Source organism: Delphinus delphis, chromosome 8, assembly GCF_949987515.2.
Source record: "Delphinus delphis chromosome 8, mDelDel1.2, whole genome shotgun sequence".
NCBI classification, from domain to species: domain Eukaryota; kingdom Metazoa; phylum Chordata; class Mammalia; order Artiodactyla; family Delphinidae; genus Delphinus; species Delphinus delphis.
In genome coordinates, this window is record NC_082690.1 from 32938885 (window position 1) to 32960644 (window position 21760).

At 36.8% G+C, this 21760-nt stretch overlaps 1 protein-coding gene across 12 annotated transcripts in view; it reads right to left on the reverse strand.

The window, feature by feature from the left end:
• The window catches only part of YAP1 (Yes1 associated transcriptional regulator), a 107436-nt gene that overhangs the window by 25809 nt on the left and 59867 nt on the right, over nucleotides 1-21760 (reverse strand). For 4 of the 12 annotated variants that reach the window (XM_060018057.1, XM_060018053.1, XM_060018059.1 and 1 more), the window contains exon 4: nucleotides 11273-11392. The exons of 4 other annotated variants lie outside the window; for them this stretch is intronic. In XM_060018057.1, coding sequence (XP_059874040.1) covers nucleotides 11273-11392 — 120 coding nt within the window. The remainder of the gene's footprint in view (nucleotides 1-11272; nucleotides 11393-21760) is intronic. 4 more of the 12 variants (XM_060018058.1, XM_060018054.1, XM_060018061.1 and 1 more) reach the window with 1 other exon arrangement.

Below are 21760 nucleotides of genomic sequence, written 5' to 3' on the forward strand. Positions count from 1 at the left end.
AAAATGTCTTTACAAAGAATAAATGGCTAAAACCTTAATAATTACGGTTTATAGTTAGTATTTTACAGGGGAATGGGTAGAAAAAAAGCCAAAAAATTTTAATGGCTAATATTTGCCAATCAATAACCTCATTTAATACAATTGCTTATACTTTCCTGTCACCAACATTATTAGATACACAATTGACAGGCCTCATAGTATGATATAAAAAATATGGCCTTTAGAGTCAAACAAACCATGATTAGAGTTGGGCACACCAGTTCGTGGTTCATCTAATCCTCAGTTTCCTCAGCTATACCTGCAGACATTAACATCACCCTTTCGGATCACTGTGGGGCTTATAAGTAATATGTAAAGCATCTATTATAGTCCTGGAATACAACAGATGCTCCAAAAATGTTAGCCTCCTCCCTTTTCCGAATAGTTCTTTCTAAACTTTAAGATTACCAGTCCTGCAGATAATCATCTTGGCTTGAATTCCCATACCTTCCCTCCCCCGTCCTTCCACTTCACCATGCCACTCACTGTTTCTAAGTATTCTATGATTCATAAAGATATGCATATTTACCTTTCCTGTAAGATCTAAACAGAAAAAAATAGGTGGGGGAGTTTGAGCCTTAGCTTAACCTCCCTAGGGATCCTTCTCTTTTGGTGAACATGTTCTTGGCATTCCCATAGGGCACTCCCTCAACATATTTATTTTCCCAAAGAGATGTTTTCTTACGTTGTGCTATGTCAGGTTCAATCATATGAGTTAAATATGAATTGGGGGACTGATCTGAGTATCTATCACACATGGTGACCATCTCACAAACTGAGGCCTAGTGCAAACAACTACTGGGGAAAAAATGTTTTCCATTCCAAGCAGTTAAATAAATTAAAAAATTTAAAAAACTGCTAGGAAATAACCCATTAGTAAGTGTTGAAATGATAAAATATGATTGATTTCAAAACAGATTCTAGAGCTATACAGTGTTAAATATTTCATCTATTAAGAAACATTTTTAAAAAAGCTCTTGAGCTTTCCATACTGATTTTTATTAAGTAATATAGCATTTAACAAGTTAATGTAAATATTCCTTGTGAAAACTAATTGGACAATAACAGTATTGTATGAAAATAAACAGGTAAATATCCTCTGCTTCCCACCAGTTTCTCAGAATTAGATACCATTAGCAGTAATCATTAATGACAGTGACCACTGCTGATGGCACACTCAATTGGTTGGGAAAGTCTTTTTCAAATCTAAGCTTATCTGACTATTAAAAACCACAGAAAGGGAAAAATAAGCGTATCAAAAGATGGAGTAAGAACTCCACAGAATTAAACAGAAATTTGCACAAATTATGCAATAGAAATAGTCTCTCTGGCTAATAATGGTGAGCACTTTTGGTTGTGTTTACCTAAATGCTGTTACCTATGGATACAAGCAGTGCTACAAGCTTCCATATAAAGAGCTCACTTAAATGACCAATTCAAACAACCGAGTTTATCTACAGAAGCTGGGATTTCTTCTCTTCAGAAGCATCCTGTTCTTTACCTTCCGACTATCTCAAGCATTTCAACAAAGCACAGAGCAGTGCACCCACATGGGGTGCAGCAGAGACCTCACAAGCAGGCAAGAAACAAAACAAGCTTTGTTTCTTGGGGGAAGGGGGCAGGGCAGCTAAAAAAGAAAAGAACTGCATTACCACCTTCTTCCCCTCCATGACCAACTACCAAAATCTCAATGTTTCCAGTTTTAACAAAATTTCTAAAAGGTAAAGGAGAAAACAAATCCCTAAAATATGACAAATTTTTTTTTAAAATGCTACATTTTAAATTCAGCCTTTGCTGCCTGAATTATGAAATAGTAACTGTTTCAAGTTTTTCTTAACCGATCAGTCCTGACAGCTTTATGGTAGCAAATCATACACTCAGCAATTACTGAAAAAGAAGAGACGACCTTCTCAAAAACAAAGGAGGTCATCACCACGGGTTCTTTCCAGATTTTATTCTGAACATCTGAATTTTCAAACTTCACACAAATTTTAGATTTGCATAATTTGTATCTTCAACCTTGGAATATTACAAAGTACTACAGATGTGGTAATCAATCGTAGACTTCGAGATAATAAATTCAATCCTAGTAACCTCATTAAGTGTAAATTTAAAATCAGAAAATTATTTTGAGTTTTTAAAATAATAACTCACATCAAATCTCCCACAACACAAGAAAGCACCTTTTTACTTTGTCTAATATTTTATCAAGTTTCAGATATTACATGGTTACATGTTAGAATGGCTATATTAGTTTGCTTATAACATTTAGAAACAAATTTTAGGTTTTTCCCCCATACCTACAAGGGTACTTAAGACTGTAAAATTAAAAGAAATGAATGCTTTTCTAAAAACACAAACTAACAGGCCAACTCTGTCAGTCTTAAAACAGTAAAAACAAAACACAAAACACCCACTGCTAACTAAGTCTTTCAATATGACCTAGGGGATTGAATTGTCTACAAAAAGTTGCTACTAACTGGCACAAAAATTTATGTATTTAAATACAAAATGATGGTTTTTTCAGTGAAAATTACTTACTATTTGATTCACACTGAAAATCTGTCTCTTACAAAAGGAGCAAAAGGCCAGGGTCCTTATCTCATGACTGAATATAACTTTTTATTATCAATATGCAAAAGACATCTCCCAACACTCAATTAAGCTACACCTAAATGATAACACCATGCCCAGGAATGACTTTTTTAAAAAAGTTATACTGAGATATTTCACCCCTTTAGTAATTTTAATATATTCATAGAATTGTATAACCATCACCACTATCTAATTTCAGAACACTTTCATCATCCCCAAAAGAAACCCTGTATCCTTTAGCAGTACACATCCTATTGCCCCTCCCCCAGTCCCTGGTAACCATTAATCTACTTTGTTTCTTTGGATTTGTCATATATATGGAATATATATGACATGTCATATATATGGAATCAATTTTGTGACTGGCTTGTTTCACTTAATATATTTTCCAGATTCATCCATGTTACAGTATGCACCAGCATTTTATTCCTTTTTATTGCCAAATAATATTCCACTGTACAGATATACTACATTTTGTTAGTCTGTTAATCAACTGATGGATATCTGTGTTATTTTCACTTTTTGTTTATTATGAATCACGTGGCTACAAACATACAAATGTGCAGGTTTTTGTGTGGACATGTGGTTTCCTTTTTTGGGCAATATATATCTAGGAATGGAATTGCTAGGTCATATGGTAACTATATGTTTAACTTTTTGAGGAACTGCCAAACTGTTTTCTAAAGTGGCTGCATCATTTTTCAATCACATCAGAAATGTATGAGGGTTCCAACTGCTCCATATTCTGGTCAACACTTGTTAATGCCTGTCTTTCATTTTAGCCATCTTACTGAGAATAAAGTGGCATCTCATTGTGGTTTTGCTTTGTATGATGTGGTTACAGTTAACCTCCCCTAAAACTCTACCCCAGGTCTTACCATAAGCAAAATAATCTCTCCCTCCCACACTCTGTACTTCTCTCCCTTACCAAACATCAACTTCCAGGCCCCCTAACCTGGGTTAAAGTATTTTAATCTTTAAACTGTTCAAAAATACCAATAACACCTTTTTTTAGGTCAATTCGACACTGTCTTCCTTCAACCACCTATCAAAAGTCTGGCATGAAAATTTATTATAATGGTATTTTTCAAACAGTACAATTGAGAATGGAGCTTCAAAAACATTCAACAGAACATTTTCTCCTCATCACCTCATTAAGCAGTTTGGGGCAGGACACAGGAGTTGCTAAATGAGGTGAGGAGAAGGGAGAAAGCGGTCTAACTAGACTTCGGCTCTCTCTGTCCCCCGGATATAACTGTGTTTTTTCCCTCTACTATGAAAATAAAGTTTAAAGGCTAGTTTGGAGAGAAAGTACAGATAATGAAACTATTAGTCTAAAGAGAAGGGGAATAACATTTTAAAATCTACCTGCCATCATGAATTCATGTTAATGAGCAAACAGTTCCATTAACAGCTTTATTCCTAATTACATATAATGTATTACTATTAATCCTCTTTCGCTAGGGGAATTTATAATTTAGAAGAGATGAATCCGAGTTCTGACTGATAAGCACAAAAACTGGCCCTTTTACATAGTGTAGAGCTTGACTGGCTTTTTCTTACCTTTTAATGTCCCTCACAGCACCTTATTTATGATCCCTCATTGTACTTAACACATTTTGTAATAATTATTTATTTTGTAGCTGACAACCCCATGCATGCCTGCTAGCATAGTACCTGGTACATAACTGGCATTCATCAGTTGAATGAGTAAATAAATACTCAAATAGTTTCTATCCCTAGTTAGTAGGATGCTAATTAGTAATACACAGGAGAATCTCCAAGCTGAAGCAAGTCCAGAATGAGTTCTGAAGCAACCTCAGCAACCAAGGTAGCAGAACAACAGGAGTATAAAACAAAGCAAAGAATATGAACCACTCCTCTTCTAAATCATTCCAATTTATTTCAGCAGAAATCTATTTATTTGACTTTTCCCTCAAGAAGTCTATAACCTCTTTTTCTGTTTCTTATAACTGAGTCTCTGGGTTGTCACAAAAAGCGACATCACCAAATGGCTCTCTTCTCCAGCACATTTTATGAGATATTTGCTATTAATGCAGAGTTGATACAAATATGACTTGAAACATAGTTTTCTTTTAAAAATGAATTAAGTTTTCTTGTGTTTGATGTGGGGGGCTTTAGTAACACAAATAAACCATTAATTTAAATTATCATTCAGTGACTTTAAGTTTTAAAATTCTATATGAAAAACTCATTATGTAAACAAAGAAAAATATTTCTTCACTGTATAATTATTTGTATCATTGAACCATCATCAAGTAGAAACTACATATTAATTTAACTTCATTAACGTATGTCTATTCACCCTTGGCAAGTAGGAGAGACTGCTTACCATGATTGATAAACTATTTTGACACCATCCTCCTGACTGTAACATAAAAAAAAAAAAAACCTAAAACTGCAAACCTCTAATACTGAACTAATTTTGATATTCTATAACCTTACGTATTAAAATGTTCATTTCGGCTAGTGTTTGTTTTTTAAGTAAAACAAAAAAAAAAATGTAGTGAGGGCAACAATTAGTAACAATCTCCAACAGTATGTTTTAAATAGGACTTCACTAAGCACATGGCCTAGAAGTATACTTCAAATCAGCTTACATCAGGCTCCTAACATGGTAACTTTATGAGAGTTCTAAATTTTAGAAACAAAGCATACTAAAAATGCATCATCTTTAAGGCAGTTTAAACTCCTATATATGTCAGAGCTGATAGCGCGGCCAAAACTTAACTATTCCATCTAGCGCTGCCCATCCCCCATCAGATTTGTTTGCCTGGGCATACCCACCATGTGATAAGGCTTATCTTTAAAGGTTGAAAGATTTCCTGGTCTCCTCTTCAAAAGTAATTCCCAGCTGTGACCAGAGGGCCAAAAGCTAAACTTAAGTGGTGCAATAAATAGTTCAAAAATATCTCTGAAAGCTCAGTGCACTCAAATCCATAAAGCTATTGAGAAGTAACCTTAAGCAAGGATCCAAAACAGTCACTGAAGAATTCATAATCTAGCATATTATATTAATTAAGGACTGGAAATATTCTTAAAAGCATCTAGTATATGAGTCCAATTAAGTCAAGAGAAGTCAGGTATCTTTCTGAATGAGTTGGTTACACTGTTGATACCAGAAGAACTTGGGTCTCTTGATTCCCAATTGAATAGGTAAATTTTTCTATGACACAATTTAATTCATTTGAATTCACATGTAGAAAAGAGGATGCTAGCTAACTTCTACTAATGGATTTTTGAAGGGCGTATAAAATGTCAGGTCAGAGCAATGTCATAACTATTTTTCTCACTGGATAATGTGCATTTAAAAACTACATTGAGTATCACATTTAAAGAGGCATCCAGAGAAGGGAAGTCTTAATGCATAAAAAAAAACAAAACTCAGAACTCTTAATGCATAAAAAAACTGGAGAAACCACAGTTAAAAGAGAACACTCTGGGATTAGAAATGTATTCACAAATTTGAAGGGAAGTAAATTTCTGAGTAATAAAGGGACACATATTTTCTGGTCATTAGAACCTTCCTTAAATAGAATGGACTGCCTTGTAACGGGGTAAGCTCCTAGTCAAGGGAAAGGGAAAGGTCAAAGGTGAGGTTGGAAGGTAATCTCTTAAGGATATGGTAGAGGTGAGGCATGATAATTCATCTAGATGGCTTCACTTCTGTAATTAGAAACTCATTACCTTTGGGTAATTTCCTTAAGATGAGTCACAATACAGTATATAAGTAAATGCTTCAACCATTGTCATCTTCCTCCCTCTGAAATTTCCATGTGTTAGTATTGGTGACTTAGGTGTGCTTTTGAAAAGATTAACTGCATGTAATCTAAATTTCTTTAAAATTCTGGGTGTCAAAAGATCAAGTCCAGATTCTAGTTCTGTCACTCAACTATATAACTGTGGGTAGTCACAATTTCCCTAGATCTCAGAGAAACTCAGATTTGGGGCAAAATCCCTACCTCTACCAGTTATTTTATTTTATTTTTTTATTGCGGTACGCGGGCCTCTCACTGTTGTGGCCTCTCCCGTTGCGGAGCACAGGCTCCGGATGCGCAGGCTCAGCAGCCATGGCTCACGGGCCCAGCCGCTCTGCGGCATGTGGGATCTTCCCGGACCGGGGCACGAACCCGTGTCCCCTGCATCGGCAGGCGGACTCTCAACCACTGCGCCACCAGGGAAGCCCTCTACCAGTTATTTTTCAAAAAATATACGTTGGTGGCTTGGGGAGTCACAAGGACTGGGTGGCACTACGGCATTTAGTGGGCAACCGTCAGGGATGTTGAACGTTCTTCAGTGCCCAGGATACACCCTCCCTCCTCCTTTGAGAAATGTTGATTAGAAGAATTACAAATTCCTTTTCAGGGCCAAATTTTATGAGGTTTATTTGTTTTAAGAAGTTTTAGTTAGCAACAGCTCTATTTACCTAAAACACACTGAAACATCTTTTCCTCCCTACCCTAAGTAGTTAATAATATAATTCACAACCAAATACTGACATTTTAGGATCACCAGGCGAGATTTAAAAGAGGGTAAGGAGGGCTTCCCTGATGGCGCAGTGGTTGAGAGTCCGCCTGCTGAGGCAGGGCACACGGGTTCGTGCCCCGGTTCAGGAAGATCCCACATGTCGCGGAGCGGCTGGGCCCGTGAGCCGTGGCCGCTGAACCTGTGGGAGAGGCCACAACAGTAAGAGGCCCGCGTACCGCAAAAAAAAAAAAAAAAAAAAAAAAAAAAAAAGAAAAAAAGAGGGTAAGGAAAACAAAACAAAAAACCAAAGAACTTGTTTTTAATGCACGAATATAAAGAGACTTGCTTCAATAAAATTCAAATGATTTGATGTTGGTATTCTAGCTACCCAAGACTCCATTAATGGAGTTACAGATTTAGTTTCTACAGCCTTTAGTGTTTTTTCCTACCTCTACCAGAACAGGCTTAGGTACATTTAGGTACATTTTCATCAAAAGTAAAATATTACTTATAACAGCTATCAGAAATATTTAGTCTTCAAGGAAAAAGGTTAATGAATGTCTAAACAGTTAAAAAATTTAACAGACCTTTAATTATTGATGCAAAATATTTAACTTTGATAAGAAAGATGTGAACAACTTTTGGCTTTTGACTTAATAGCAAGTTTTGGGAAACTTTGAAACCAAGGACCAAAATCAACACGTAGGTTTTAATTAGCTGTGACATTTCCATGCACAGAATTTCTATGCACAGAATTACTGATAGTAATTATAAAGGATATTCTGAATTCGCCAACTAGGTTGTTTATTACCTCCTTTAAGTCTCAAAAGATACACCTTTTAATCCAAATCTCTAGTTCCAGTTCTAGTTCTGTTTATTTTATTTACACCCAACGTGTTTTTAATCCCAGTGGTCCCATCAGCACTTATTTCCAGAAACACAGATTCTAACACTACTTATTATGTCCTTTTATATAAACAGGGACAACAACATTACATAAAAGATCAGTTCATTGACCATTAATATTCTGGAATAGAGTTTTCATTCTGAAAAACAGGAATTATAATTTTTGTGTATGTTTTCATTAGGGCTTTTACTGGAAAATATTCAAATGGCTATTATTATATAAAACAATAAATAATTTTACAACATACAAGAAAATATTTAAACCTGAGACTCTTCATGTTTGCAAGTATAAAATCTCTAGGAAAAAGAGTGTTAATAAGAAATAATTTAATGACCTGCATAATACTCAAGCATCAACTTTCTTTAATACAGTGTGAAAACATTCCTAATATGATTCCTTAAAAACAAACAAAAGCCCTCCTTTTTTCGAAGTCAGTAAATATCAGCTAATTCTTATTGGCACTGGATGTCACTTCATGATTTGTTACAAATTACTAATCAATGCTGTAAAATAATATGTCAACGATATATAGTTTTTAGGGAGGGGCAAGATAAGGGTATGGGATTAAGAGATACAAACTACTATGTATAAAACAAATAAACAACAAGAATACATTGTACAGCACAGGGAAATAGTCATTATCATATAACTTTAAATGGAGTGTAAGCTTTAAAAATGTTGAATCACTGCTATACACCTGAAACTAATATTGTAAGTCAACGTAAAATAAAAACTTCAATAAAAATTTTTAAAAGATACATAGTTTTTAAATGTTAAAGAATAAAAAATCAGATAAAAAAGAAACAATGCATAACTAATTATTTAATTTCCTGAATTTATGTTACATGGATAATTTATTAACTTCATGTGGGATGTGAATTATTCTAAATATAATTATTCTAAAGCAGCTGATAAAGAACAGAAATATAAAAGAGGCTGGTGTTTGAAGGAGGTGAGTGATAAAGTCAAGCTTATCAGATGTAAGGTGTATCTTCTACTCTAAAATGTCAAAAGACATAGGTCAATTTGACTTAAGGTAAAAAATGGTAAATACTTTCATATAGATTTGGGGAATATAGGAAAACAAATTTCACAACCATGAAAGCAATAACCTATCATTTGTTGGTGTCTGCATGGTTCAAAGGGTCAGAAAGGGGATAGTCTATATTTTTTTGGCAGATAAAATGCAATCCACCATAGAACTTCAGATTTCAAGGAAAACTCCTTCAAATTCAGCAGCTAACAGCTTGTCTCTATTTGCTGTCACTCTGGATCAGAGAAACCCACACTTTTTTTTTTCCCTTTCCTGCTCCCCTTCAGTTACACTTGAGCTCTCTGACTGAAAAGGTCTGGAACAGATTAAAAGTCGGGCCACAAAATAAAAAGCTTTGGCATGTTGTCAAGCCTGTCTGGAATACACATACACAGTGGGCCCAAAAAGGGAAACTAAACGCAGTAAGAGTATTTTATGAAAACTTTTCTTGGCATAGCTAACTGTACGCTGTGTGTACATACGTGTTGAAGGTGGGAGGGAGATTATCATTATTTTTTTTTTGGTACTTTCTCCCATTTAAAAAAAAAGACCAAGCTGTGTGTGTAGTTAATGAATCTACTTAAGCTCACAGCCAAGTTGTTTTATTTCACTTTTTATTAACTGAAAATACTTAAAAAAAAAAAAAAGCTTTGTTCCAATTGCTGATTTCTACAGTTAGCTAAGGGTTAATCATCATTTTTCATAATCTCGTGTAGAGGGAAAAAAAATCCCACAGTACCATTTTTTAAAATTTCCAAAACATGGACAAGCAGAATTCATTTCATTAAAGATGATTTAAGGAAACATGTCTGTTATCGTTCTAGTCCATACAAATGGCAACATTTATTAAATTCTCTACCTTACTTGGTTTCCTGTTTCAACCACAAGGGCTTATTCAAGCATTAAATAGAATCTGAAGTTGCAAATTATTAACATGCCACATTACTTTTTTAACACTCAAATAGGTCTTGAAACTCAAAAGGCTAGCATTTAAGCCAAACCGGATATCTGTCAAAATGACAGTCTCTGCCCTGATCCCACCTTTGACTTGACTTGAATAGGGGATTCAATCAGTTCATAAAGCTGGCCAATCAGTAAGCTTGGGGCAAACCCAAATGTTGGGGGTTTAAAAAGGTATACATATAGATATAGGAGAACTGCTCAGAATGTTCCTGACGGGGAAGTTATTTTACCCAACCAGCTCTGGGTAGAGTTTTTCTTTCTCTTTTTCCCCCAGGACTGTGTTTTGATGGTATTCACAGAGTTAATTCCTCTTTCCCATAAGGGCCCCACAGTTGTTGTTAGGTCAACCCCTGTAAAGCTTCAAAGGTTCCGAGTTCCCTCAGTCTGACCTACTCAGTGATCTGCACATTGTTTTCATTTAGCTGCATCCAGTCCAAGACGAAAGCTTTAAAACCACAATGATCTGCTCCTTTTTAAATACATTTTTCCATGGCTTTGGAAAAATGTCTCAGAAACCCAACTGAAGAAACTGAAAACAGTGAAAAAAAATGTGTAAAAAGGCCCTAAAAAAATGTATACTATTATCAAAATATGCACATTTGGGAGGCGAGTATTTCTTTGTGCAAATGGTGATTTTTGTCATTTGATTTGGAGGGATATATGGCTTATTTTGGGTTTGTTTCCTAAATGAAAAACAAAGGAAAAACCCCCTTTACTTAAAAAGGGGGGGGGCAGAAGCGAAGAGAAGGAAAAAAAGGCTTTCATTGGTCTATCTCTAGGGTGACGGGGTACCCACCCCCCCTAGGATAGAAAACATTATAATACCCAGGCACAGGATGGTACTCGTTGCTCTCTTAAGTTAAGCATAAGCAGACACCACGTTACTGACAAAAGTTGATATCCCAGGTTTTAGATGAAGCGACAGACTGATTATTTCTGTAGCTAGAAAGATCATTTTAAACATGATCACTGCGTTTTCCCAAAATGTTAAAGGAACAGCGAGTCTGGTTAGTAAACCACCACAACATTCCTCCAACCCCATCCCAAGAAGTCCAAGCTAAAAGGCTGATTTAGACCTGAATTTCTCAAGTTTAAAGTGAAAGGTATAAAAACAGTACTTGGATAAGTTGGATGGGCAGTCATTTTTTAAAATTATGAAGCATTGCAATTTAATTTAAATGTACCTTCCCAAATTCACATACCAAAAAACAGTCATCAAAAATATCTAAAAAGATTTTGAGATGAACCTTTACCAAAACGAGGGTCAAGCCTGGGGTCTAGCCAAGAGGTGGTCTTGTTCTTATGGTTTATATAGTATATTTCTCCATCCTGAGTCATGGCTTGTTCCCATCCATCAGGAAGAGGACCTATAAATACAGAAAAAAAATCACGGTTGGTTTTTAACTTGGTGCATCTAAAAAAAAGTGAGAGGGGTGCTAATTTAAAAAGAAAACACATCCTGACATAAAACAACTCATTAATGCAGAATTAACAATGTGCTCAGAGAAGAAAGGTAAACCTGTATACTTGATTCTTCTCCACTAAAAGGAAATTACCCAATAATAAAATCTATACCCCCAAAGACACAGATGTAAAAAAGGTCAGATTTTTAGAAAATGCTCTGGAAGTCATGACCCAAATAACTGTTATTAGTGTTAATATAAGACATGGAGTGCTGCAGCTCAGGGACCATCCCCCAATCCAGTCAGTTTTGGGACAGTATCTTCCTAGAGACCCCAAAAGGTTCTTTAATAAGGAATATATGCAAGTGTTCTCAGAGTACCTACAGTATCATAAACATTCTGCTTAATATAAAGCACAGTTTAGCTAAGACTGCCAAGTACCATTTATTTCCATTATTTATGTGACTGACTCACACCAAGAAAACTATAATAGAGAAAACATGGTTCAAAAAAGCTTATTCTTAAGCAGACTGGAAGTTGCTAGGAGGTGGGGATTGTGGCTAGAAGTTTAAGTTTGTCAGAGACTTGGGAAGGGGGCAGAGTAAACACCACAACTGCCGGAAGGCAAATTTCTCAGGAAGAAAAAGAGAAAAGGTACAAATTTCAAAGCTACGGAGTGAGGAAGTAATACCTGGGAGATAGGGCTAAAGAATATAGAAAGTATAAGAAGATTATTCTATCTTTATGAGGGAAGGGAGGCTAGATAGTTGCTTTTAAGAGGTAATAGCAATGAAAAGAGAGGTCCAGTATAAACCACTAAATTCAGGCATATTTCCTCCTTGTCTCTCCCACTCCCCGGCTTCCACTTCCCACTCCCACCAGGAATCAGAAAAGGCAAAGGTAAATTGGGAGAGTCTGAGCAAATGCCTAAAATTTTCCATCTGTGGACCAACACGAATTGACTGCTTACTGTGTGCCAGTCCCTGTGCTAAGTATATTAGGTACATTAACTCATTTAATCCTTACAATGACCAAGGACATAAGCAGTAGTACTATCTCCATTCTAATGGGGAAACTGAGGCACAGAGTGGTTTAGTCGGTACATCACAAAGCTAGTGTCAGAGATGATAAACTTAGCAGCCTAATTCCTGAGACATTTTTCTCATAACAACACTTCTTTTTATTCACCTCCCACATCCAAGATCAGAGACTAAGTATGTTTCCTGTGCAAAAATGGAACAAGTTCCTTCTTTCTGTACTGGCAGTCCAACAGCCTTAAGAGTAATGCTGAAAGAGTAACTTTGGTTAAACAGACCACTCACACAGGCCCATGGGACCCAAGGCCCTAATTCTAGGCCAGTTTCATTTGTATTAGGAACAGACCAATTTGCTCCTATAGTATTATCAAAGATCTACTTTGATGGGGTCAAAATCCTGTTAGGGAATGCAGGCATGTGGAACCAGAGTGTTCTGTACTCCTAGACAGGCCACAGGGGGAAGACCCTTCTCCAATCCTGAATATGGAACTCTGCACACAATGCTAACCATGTCCAGAGTTGAACTTTGCTGCAGAAATCCTGTGTTTACTAAAAAGTGAATGGGAAGCAGATCTGTTTAACACATGTAAATCAAACAAACCACTTTTCTCAGCAGCCTTCAGTGTCACTTTGGGTTCTATTTCCCCACTAGGAAGACAGAACCTCCAGAACTGAATATTAAGGGTTTGTTACTGACTTTAATTGCGAAGATGGCTCAATTGTAAAATGCTTCTGAAAAACAAGTAATTAAAATTCTAACTTCCTAAGATATCATGATGATGAACAAGTCAACAAAAGTCACTGGATGCCTTTGGAAGCATCAACCCAATGGCCCTAACAGACCTCATTATAGCCTCCAAACCTGCCTCCTGAGTAAATGGATTCCCTACTTTTTTTGTTTTTAAACAATATCACTCTCTACCTTTGTTGTCTGAGTTAGAACCAAGAACAGTATCTTGGATACAAATCAACTTTCCCTTTCTGCTCCACCCACTCCATGCTGTAGACTCCACTTAACACTCTGACTGATCTGTTACAGCCCGTCTCTAAGAATTCAACCATCAATAATTTTCAGCTCCTTTTCTTAACCACTACAGATCTTTGTTCCTGGTGTCTGACTTCTTGTTTCCTCTCCTCATTCCAGTGTCTCCTATCCAGCAGCCACCAGGGTTTTCTTCTTAAAATACTACCCAATCAACATTTATATGTTACTCACTGATTTTAAAAACGTTTCCCTTGCTCTCTACCATCAAAAGGAAAATGCCAGCTGGACTCATTTCTTAATAAGTCTTCCTCACACACCCAACCCTCACTCTACTTCCCCAAGTTTTCACAAAATCATGCCATCTCCTTGTATGTACTATTCATGTTATCACAGACAGCCTTCTGCCCCATCTCTTATAAACTCTTATTCACCTTAAAAGAGAAAGCTCAGATGTCACCCCTTTGATTCAGCCTTCCCTGATTACCCCACATAAAATCATTAACTTCCTCTTCTACTCTGTATTAATGTTTTAACAGATAGAGCTGTATTTATTTGCTTACATGTCTGCCTTCCTGACAATGACCAGGCCACTTATCTTTTAACTCGTGTCCAGTATCTGAGTAATTGCTCACTAGATATTTAATGGAAGAATGAACATCCTGCCTTCTAATACTTTGAACTTTCTATAAACAAGCTTAAAATCATATAGTACATATATGGGGTTGGCCAAAAAGTTCGTTTGGGTTTTCCCATAAGATGTATACGGAAGATAAATATCACAAATATATCAAAAGCTTCAAATTGTCTATGCATTCACACACTGACATGAGCCACAAACATTCCTTCACAGCGACTGTACTCATTAGCCTATCACAGAACCAGATTTTGTCATAAACTATAAAACTTTTAATACAAAATTGTATTTATATATTTATAATTCATATACATGCCCTATCTGTGATTTTAAAAAATAAAAGCTACACACTGTACAGACACTCTTAACTCATAGCTGTAGGCAACATTTTTGGATGGAATTTCTCCCCCAATAAAATCAACGGCATATTTTATGTACATGAAGGCTAAACTGCATAAAGACAGTTCAGTTTCCCAGATATGCATCTCCTTTTAGGGCAGGTTTATAAATTTTAAAAGGTGGGCTTCCCTGGTGGCTCAGTGGTTAAGAAATCTGCCTGCCAATGCAGGGGACAGGGGTTCGAGCCCTGGTCTGGGAAGATCCCATATGCTGTGGAGCAACTAAGCCTGTGGGCCACAACTACTGAGCCTGTGCTCTAGAACCTGCGAGCCAAAACTACTGAGCCTACGTGCCACAACTACTGAAGCCTATGTACCTAGAGCCTGTGCTCCGTAACAAGAGAAGCTACCGCAATGAGAAGCCCCATGCACCACAACAAAGAGTAGCCCCGCTCACCACAACTAGAGAAAGCCCACGCACAGCAACGAAGACACAACGCAGCCAAAAAAAAAAAATTAAAAAGGCAAGACAAATGTACACCTCAGAATCACTTTCTTAGCTACAAGAGTTGTCATGTAATTTCTGTGAAGTTTCTGATACATGCATTTATGTAATACTGGTATTGAAGGCAGTAAAGCAATATATACTTTTAATGTCGTGGCCTAATAAAGGCTTCATTGTCATTCCAATCTGATTCTTGATATAGTGATTCATAACTTCTCTAAAAATTAAAATTTCAATGGGACACTGTGTTAAAGAGACTCTAAATAGATTTCTTAAAATATTTCCCTGAAATATCCTTTACATAAGACAAATTTCACTAACATTAGATTAAGTAAAAAGGGAAAAAAAAGAATTAAATATGGCACAAGATGTTAAGGAAAAACCCAAAACAACTTTTTTTCAGTTAATAAGCTTATAAGCAGAATATGTGAATGACGTTATTAATGCAGTGTTTTTTGCACCTTAAACCTTTTGTTCATAAGTGTATTTCACTTTTACAGTTCATCTGAAATTTTTAAAAAGTGTTTAAGATTTGTAGAAATGCATAATGGAAAAGTGAAAGTTTCTTGTAATCTATTCCCTGGGGGAAAAACTGAACAACTTTAGTTTTGTGATATGTTCTGGATTTTTTTCTTGTGCACAGTTTGTGACACACATGCATAACCACTGATGTCATGCTCTACCTGAACCATACTTGCTATATTCACTTAATATATATTATAGACATCTTTTCTTAACACAACACATAAGTCTCTCTCATTCTTTTTAATGGCTTCACAGATCTTACTGCACAGATATATTAGAATTCATTTATCCCTTTTCCCAGTGTTACATATCAGTTCTTTGTAAATTTTTTTGCTCTTATAAATAATAGTGCAATGCACAACCTCTGGGGGGCAGCAATGGCAGCAACACCTCTACCACTAACTAGCTCCATTAGTACCATCACACACCATGTTCTTAGCCATATCATACAGATGAAACACAGTTACATTCAGACAGATCACTTGCCCAAGGTAAACAATAAAGTAAACTTCCCTAAGGTAAAGATTTAAACCCAGGGAGTCTGACTTCAGAGCTTCTGCTTTTAAACCATACAACACACTGCTTCCCAAAGATATAAATACATTCCCCAAAACTTATGCAGGTGTTTCCATACATTAAATTTGCAAACAATCAAAAACAAAGCTCTAACTAATTTTAGACATGAGGATATAAAGGAGAGACAAGCCCGGTATACAAATAAAGAGCATAGTGATTTCTGCCTATTTTCTCATCATATTTCTAATTAAAGAATTAAATAATGTACATATGAAATAGAATAATTACTATATAATTAATTTTATAAGCACTCAAATTGATACCAAATATACATACTAAACACAAAAGAATGCTTTTATATTCACGTATGTTGTTCATTTAACATTGGATAAAAATTTAATGTTGTGTGTAAAGAGACTGTCTAAAATAGGATGTCCGGGCTTCCCTGGTGGCGCAGTGGTTGAGAGTCTGCCTGCCAATGCAGGGGACACGGGTTCGTGCCCCGGTCCGGGAAGATCCCACATGCTGTGGAGCGGCTGGGCCCGTGAGCCACAACTACTGAGCCTGAGCGTCTGGAGCTTGTGCTCCGCAACAAGAGAGGCCGCGGCAGTGAGAGGCCCGCGCACCGCGATGAAGAGTGGCCCCCGCTCGCCGCAACTAGAGAAAGCCCACGCACAGAAAAGAAGACCCAGCACAGCCAAAAATAAATAAATAAATGAAATTTAAAAAAAATTAAAAAATAAAATAGGATGTCCGCTTTATAAAAAAAGAAAGCTACTACTGATAAAGGCAAAGGAGTAGAGGAGGAAAGATTACCTTTAAACAGCTTTGCACCACAATCGAATTCTTAGTAATAGAAAAAAGAAAACTGAAAAGAAACAAATCTTCAATCTTAAATGTGAACTAAATAAACAACAATCGATCTGGGCTTTATTCACCCACAAAAAGAATTTTCAGTTAAATGCTCTCTCTTTAGAAGAAATTTGGTGACCTGATAATGCAAGGTTTCTATGTCATTATGGTTAAACTAAGCTAACTGCCGAATAACCATAAGAAGGTGAGAAAGCAAGAGTGATATATTTTCTGAATCATCAAGCTGCACAGGCTACTGAAAGTTTGATGCAAGCATCTGTTTGGTCTAGAGTTGGAATGGAGTAAGGTCAGTAAGTCTAAGGGGAAATCTAGGCTTCTCACAAAACTAGATTTATAATAAGAGGAGACTACAGGGACAGATCAAAATAAATGTAGAATACCTTTGAGTTCAATTTACATCTTGATTTTAGTGTCATAAATATTCTAACTTCTCCAAGAAGGAGTATATAAAATGAAGCAAACAGAAGTAGCAATATTTTATTTACTTAAGATAAATACAAGCTGAGCCCCACCCCTAGAATTTCTGACTCAGTAGGTTTGGGGCTGGGCCTGAAAATTCCCAGATGATGCTGATGCTGCTGGTCCAAGGAACATACTTTTGACAAACACTGACCTAAAAATAACTACTTAGAATTCTTTGGCTGGTATAGAACTGTTTCTTGAATTTATGTAACTTGTATAAAACTATAATTATTCACTGTTAGGCATCATGGGCAGTTCAGAGGCCGAACTATCAAGCACTGCATGTCTGAGAATGGCACACAGCCACATCTGCTAGAATAAGATGAGGCAAATGGCTCAACATCTATCAGGATAAATAAAGTCATAAGAAGGGCGATGCTTCTTTTTTTAAAAAACTGAAATGGCTCAAGCAACTATCATGGAGAAGTAGACCAAAATACATTATCTTGTTTGTCCTCTAATGACCAGATGGAAATGAAGAGTAGGACTCTGGAGGCAAGTAAACTGATGTGATCCATGGGAACTACTACTCGTAACTTAGCTTTAAACCATTTTTAGCTGAGAACTCTTCACTTTCTCAATTCAAATGAAGAGTCATCTCTCTGTGCTGGCAAAATATTTTCTTTATTAACTAATGCCATAAAATTTATCACACAGTATTATTTGTTTATATGCATTTTCTTCCAGGCTAGACTGTGAAATACCTAACACAGGAGTGTATATTTTGCATTTTTCTATTTTACTGTCGAGTAGGATGCCTACTACTCAGCAAGGGCAGGAATTTACATGTTGGCTGACATTAATGTAATCAAAACAAAATTCAATTAAAATTCTTTATTTATGCTTGTCAGAGAAAAATATCCCGTTTCATCCTCTCCACGTAAGTTCAATTTCTCCATTATTTGGTATCACTTAAATTGAAGGCACAGGGATATAGCAAATTCTTTTATTCAGTTAAGTATTTATTGAGTCCCTACTATATTCAGGCTCTAATCTAGACCCCTGGACATACAGAGATAAGCAAAACAGTTCCTGTTTCATGGAATTTATGTTCTAGCCAGGAAGACAGGCAGATATGTATAGTACAATGTTGGCTAACAATAAGTGCAGTGAAAAAAAAAACAAAAAACAAAATGAGTGCAAAAAAAACAACAACAAAAAACAAACCAGCATGAGTGCAAAACCAAAACAACCAAAACAACAAAAACATAAATCTGGAAATGGTGTTTTCAAAATGTGGACTAAGAAGGGCCAAACTGAGAAAGTGACCTTAAAGCTGAGACTCGTACACAATGCAAGCCAGCGTGTGGTGATGTGGGGCATGAGCATTCCAGTCAGGGAAACAGCGAGGAGGCCAGTATGAAGGGGGTAGAATAAGCAAGGAATGAGGTACGGTGATTCACTTTGTTTTTATGATCCAGACTTGATCAGAAAACCTCTCAGCATTTTAACCAGTAAATAGTTGAATGGGTTATACCTAAAGGGGACCACCAATACTAAAGGATAATAACAACGTCTCCAAACTCATGGACAACCTCTAAACATGTGAGAGTGGGCAATAAACATTTTCATCCCAGATTATGCTTACATACACTAAAGGCAGGCCCTTTGACATGGGAAAGATATGGGAGTTTTCCAAGGCTGGGCTATCATGCCTAACCACCACATCAAAGTCTTTTGGAAAAAGGAGGAGATAAAAAATAAGCCCTGGATCAAGAAGGTAAACAGAAAGAGGTCATCATTTTAATAAGATGTAAAGAGGGTGAGAAATTTGAATTAGGACAAGCAAGAGAGAGCGGTAGGCTATAATTAAAGTAATTCATAAATTAGAATTACTTACCCTTGGGGGAAATAAATTTTTATGTAGGATTTACTACTATTGGTTGAATGATAACTACTATAACAAATACTAACTTCCTGCAATGTTTTGAAAACAAATAAAATATTCTATGTCATAATACTGAAGGTGACTCAACATCAACTTCCTGCTCTTGCCTAAGGACCTTCTTGCATTAGTAATGACTAACAAACCATTTGCAATGTCTAATCAAGCCAGAAAGTCTTGATTATGCCACAAGATGAACAACCTCTCCCTCTCACCTGCCCCACAATTCAGGAATAAAGATGTCACCCAGGACACTGAAAGTTTACTAAACACACCCCTATCATGGTTCAAAGTACAGGGCTATCAAGAAGTCGTTTCCTTAGAATGTAAGAGGAGTAGCTGGAGAAGTAGATGCAATACATCTTTCAAAGGAATCTAACTTTGAAGAATTTGTTTTGAAATTCTGGTCTCTTACATTTATGATGAATCACAAACTGTATTATTATACGTAAAGCATTGTTCTAAGTTTTTTGCAAGCAAATTAACTCATTTAACAGTCCCATGGCATAGGTCCTATTATTATTCCCACTTTACAAATGAGGAAACTATTGCCTCAGATCACTTAGCCCAGACTAGTAACTGGCAGAGCCTGGATTCAAACCCAGATAGTTCTAGCTCTCCAGAACTCATGCTCTTAAGTACTACACTGCAAATACGACAAACATTAATGAAAAGTAGTGTTTTTTAAAATTTCTTTTCCTAGAACTTTCATGAAATCCCATTGCTTCAGTCATATTCACATAGATGGCTCCTACATCTTTAATGCTTCTCACAAGGTCAACACTAGTCTTTCTTCTCCACCAACTGGACACCAACACTTCAAAAAACATGTCCTCATATTTTGAGTTGACGTTACTTTAAAATTCAATTGCCCCTGTTCCTCAGATCAAACTTTACTGTAGACTTTCGTATTTCCATGACTAAACTTTAGCAGTAGCCTACCAATTGGTTTTTTCTTTTTTCTTTTTTCTTTTTTTTTCGGTACGCGGGCCTCTCACTGTTGTGGCCTCTCCCGTTGCGGAGCACAGGCTCCGAATGCGCAGGCTCAGCGGCCATGGCTCACGGGCCCAGCCGCTCCGCGGCATGTGGGATCTTCCCGGACCGGGGCACGAACCCATGTCCCCTGCATCGGCAGGCGGACTCAACCACTGCGCCACCAGGGAAGCCCTACCCATTGGTTTTAATCAACTGCAACATTAAACATTATATGTACCTTAAGAGCATCTTGCCTCACACCTTCTCTGGGGAAGTAGCTCTATGACTCAGGGCTCCCTAAAGCCCACAGGAAAAATTCTCAAATCTTAATTGGGTTATTCAAGGTCCTCTGTTGTCACGCATTACATAGCACAGTGCACAGGTTCTGAAAGCATCACCACTACCATTCATACCTCTCCTCACCCAGTCTTCTTTCAGTCCTTCAAACTCTTCCTCCTCTTCTCTCTCCAGGACCACCCTGCAGGCACCTTTCTCCCTGCCCTCCTTGCTTAGCTAACGCCTTACTCGTCCCTCCCCAATGTGAATGCCCCTTCCTCAAGAGGGCTTTGCTTACATATACAGTAGTTTCCTCTACTATTGCACCCGGTGCTCTCTCTTTGGTAAGATGATCCTATCACATTAGTAATTTAGTAATCCATTCAAAGTTAGTCCTCCTGCTGCATGGCCTGTCTTTCCAGTACTTAGCAGGGTCATGCACTTTTCACCTCCACACATATCCCCAATGCACACACCCCAGCCTGTCTCCTCCTAGCCTCCACTATTTTTACCCACTGAAATTCCACTCCATTTTCATGCTGTATCTTTGCAAAGCTTTTCTCAATTCCTATCCCACTAGTAAGAGTCCTCCCCACCTGTGAACTGAAATTGCACTTGTTTTTGATTTCGTGGATGCTCACTGAAGATTGTCTTGTATTTGTTCTTTTACACTGAGTTTAATTCAGAATTTATCATTCTGCCCTAGAATACAGAAAAAGAGTTTTCCTTTTTTTTTTGAGTGGGTATGTTCAATTTTGCAAGGTTGCTCAGGACAAGGATGGCATCATTCATCAGAAACTACCACCAGGTTAGACTGTGATTCTTTGATCTTGCAGACGTGTGGTTTTTAAAGTATTTGAGAACTAAAATATATGCACCCCTGACTCTTCTGCAGTTTTGCTTCTAAGGGAGTCTTTCATAACCACTAACATCTGAAATTCATATGCTTGACCTCATAAGTCCTAAACAATCCTTAACAAAATTCTGTCCACACTACTAAAATTTTTAGGTAGACTCAATGGAAAAGGTTGTCGTGTATAATAAACCCTATAATATCACTGTCACTAACTTTTTTTGTGGCTTCAATAAGCAAAACACGGGATAAGCGTGTATAAATGCATTTGTTGAAGAAAAAGCAGGTTATAAAATCAAGGTTTGGTAAAAAAAAATGATTTCTCTTCTGGCTTCCAAAGTAACTGTTTTATTTTCAGGGTGAAAACTGATTTAAAGTGTGCAGCTCTAAGTTATGAGCTCAGGTTTTGTCATTTTTGTGTACTGACCTAGAGGCTGGAAACTAAAAAGATTATAAATATACCGATGA